The sequence below is a fragment of the Phytophthora parasitica genome (assembly GCF_000247585.1).
Source record: "Phytophthora parasitica INRA-310 unplaced genomic scaffold supercont2.46, whole genome shotgun sequence".
Classification (NCBI taxonomy): domain Eukaryota; phylum Oomycota; class Peronosporomycetes; order Peronosporales; family Peronosporaceae; genus Phytophthora; species Phytophthora nicotianae.
In genome coordinates this window covers 293,945-296,068 of record NW_008649032.1, presented here as the reverse complement: position 1 = coordinate 296,068, position 2,124 = coordinate 293,945, and the positions used below count along the sequence as shown (strand labels likewise).

Below are 2,124 nucleotides of genomic sequence, written 5' to 3'. Positions count from 1 at the left end.
CAGAATCTGACTCTAAAGCTGCAAATTCGCCGTCCAGCTCATAGTCAATAGACACCAAAGTCCGGCCATTATCGTCATCTCTCCCTCGGTCTTTAGTTGCCGCGTTAATATTGATTTTTTCGTTGTCTTCTTCATCACTGCTGGTCTCCAGATCTTTATCAATTTCGTCGGCAATCGCATCAAACAGCACAGCCTTTTCAGCAGTTTCAACCACTAAACGTGTTTCAACATATCGTTTTCGACATGTTTCCACCTGTTCGTCTTCACTGCTCTGCAATTCCTTGTCGATTTCACTCTGTACCGCCGCATCAAATCCACTTAACAGCGACACTCCAGCATCAGTGTTCGTCTTTTGTGCTGTTAAAACGTCGTGTTTCTTCGTTTCAGCAAACTCATCGTCGCTAAAATCCAATTCTTTGACGATTTCGCTCGAGACTGTCGGATCAAACGCGATTAACTCAGAGTTTTCTCCACTTTCCATTATACTATTTCGTGTCAGCTTTTCGCCAGTTTCGACGTCGGAATCGCTAAAAGCCAATTCAGCATCCAACGCCGCACTAGTTTCGTGCCGGAATGTCGTTGAGTGTCGTCCTATAAGCTGTATCGGCTCTGCATTCATCGTTAAACTGTCCTCCAGTGCCTCCTTTGGTGAATGTCGCGAGAGTTTCGGCACCATTTGATCCATTTGTGTCTGGGTGGACGTTCTGCCTCTCTTTCTGGACGTAAAAGTGTCCACTACAACGTCCACCGTCTGCACTTCCGTGTCCACCATTGTCTTTTTGATAACTCGTTCTACTTGTCCACTTAACACTGTCTGACTCGTACGCGTCACCTTGGTTTTCTCGTCTGTTTGGGTCGAAACATGCGCTTGTTTTTTCGCTTTTACCTGATTCAACGCGCTTTTATGCAGCTCTTTAGTTTTCGCATGCGCAGTTTGTTCTGTCTTCAGCTGCTGTTTCAGCGTTTCTTCCGCTCGTAAAAGCGTTTCAACACGAAGACGGTATTCTTTCAGCCGCACCGCCGCCTCTTTGAGCTTGGACTTGGTCAGCTGCTTGTACTCGCTGCCCTTCTGCACCTGCTTCTTCAGCCGCGCGATGGTCTCGGCCTGACGCTCGATGATGTCCGCCTGCGAGATCTGCGCCGCCGCGGGGACATTGGCGTCGTCCATAGTCACTCGTAATATGACTGAATGAATGGCTGTGTTATGATTTTTATAGCTTGACCTGAATTATAGGTTTTGTCTATGTAGGTTAAGCTGGAATGGCCTACATTTGCATGTCACAGTAATATGGCTACATCGTACTAAGATGGCTACACCTTAGATGAAGGCACCGATGGGAGGATGTTCCGGACACACTGCTCTCATTCTTCGTTTCGCAACAACCACTCGAGCTCCAACACGGGATTCTGTGTCTTAATTTGTGTCTTAATACTAGCTTGCAAAGACGAAGTTAAGTATTATATCCGGTTTTGTCGCGGCGGAGCTGCGACAGAGACGATGGCGGGCGTGGAAGCTGAAAATTCTACTTCGGAGGATGCAAGTCGACACTGCAGCAGAGGCAGAATTACTGGTGCTTTCGTATCTACCCATGCCTTTTCGAAGTTCGACAACATATGGGTTTCTGAAAATACTGTCGATTCTAACACTGACTTGGTGGTACCTTGGCACTAATTTCTTCGTCAACAAGCCATCAACTGCATCTGATAAGTATGCGACCATGCGTCAATTAAATGCAGCCACGGACACTCCAGCTTCCATGGAGAAGCCAGTGTCAACGTCGGCGCCGTCATCTTTGGATGCACCGAGCCCGCGACTAAGCTCTCCTGTATACCAGGATACTCGTGAATCCCTGGTATTTCCAATGCCAACCCGTCAAGGACTTGGTTGTTGCCGAGCTGTGGGGTTAGTGCGAACTACAACGAGCTGACAAGCGGCACCACTGACGCCGTATGCCGATACTAACGTATTATAAATGATAGGTACTCGCAATGCGTCCCAACAGAGAACTTCTATGGTAACTTCATATCAACTAGCTCGATTTTATAACTTCGATTTCACAAACCATTATTTCTCTTTCCAAAGCTTTTTGTTGTTTTGTAACAAGCAAGGTAGATTTCCCACCT

The 2,124-nt window shown here is 47.0% G+C and overlaps 1 protein-coding gene across 1 annotated transcript; it reads right to left on the bottom strand.

Moving 5' to 3' along the window:
* Positions 1-12: 12 nt before the first annotated feature.
* On the bottom strand, positions 13-1,168 carry PPTG_15290 (hypothetical protein; the record flags this gene model as incomplete). Its single annotated transcript, XM_008912342.1, has 2 exons — positions 13-18; positions 56-1,168. The coding sequence occupies 2 exons, from the start codon at positions 1,166-1,168 to the stop codon at positions 13-15; spliced, it is 1,119 nt and encodes a 372-aa protein (XP_008910590.1).
* Between the last annotated feature and the right edge of the window lie 956 nt (positions 1,169-2,124).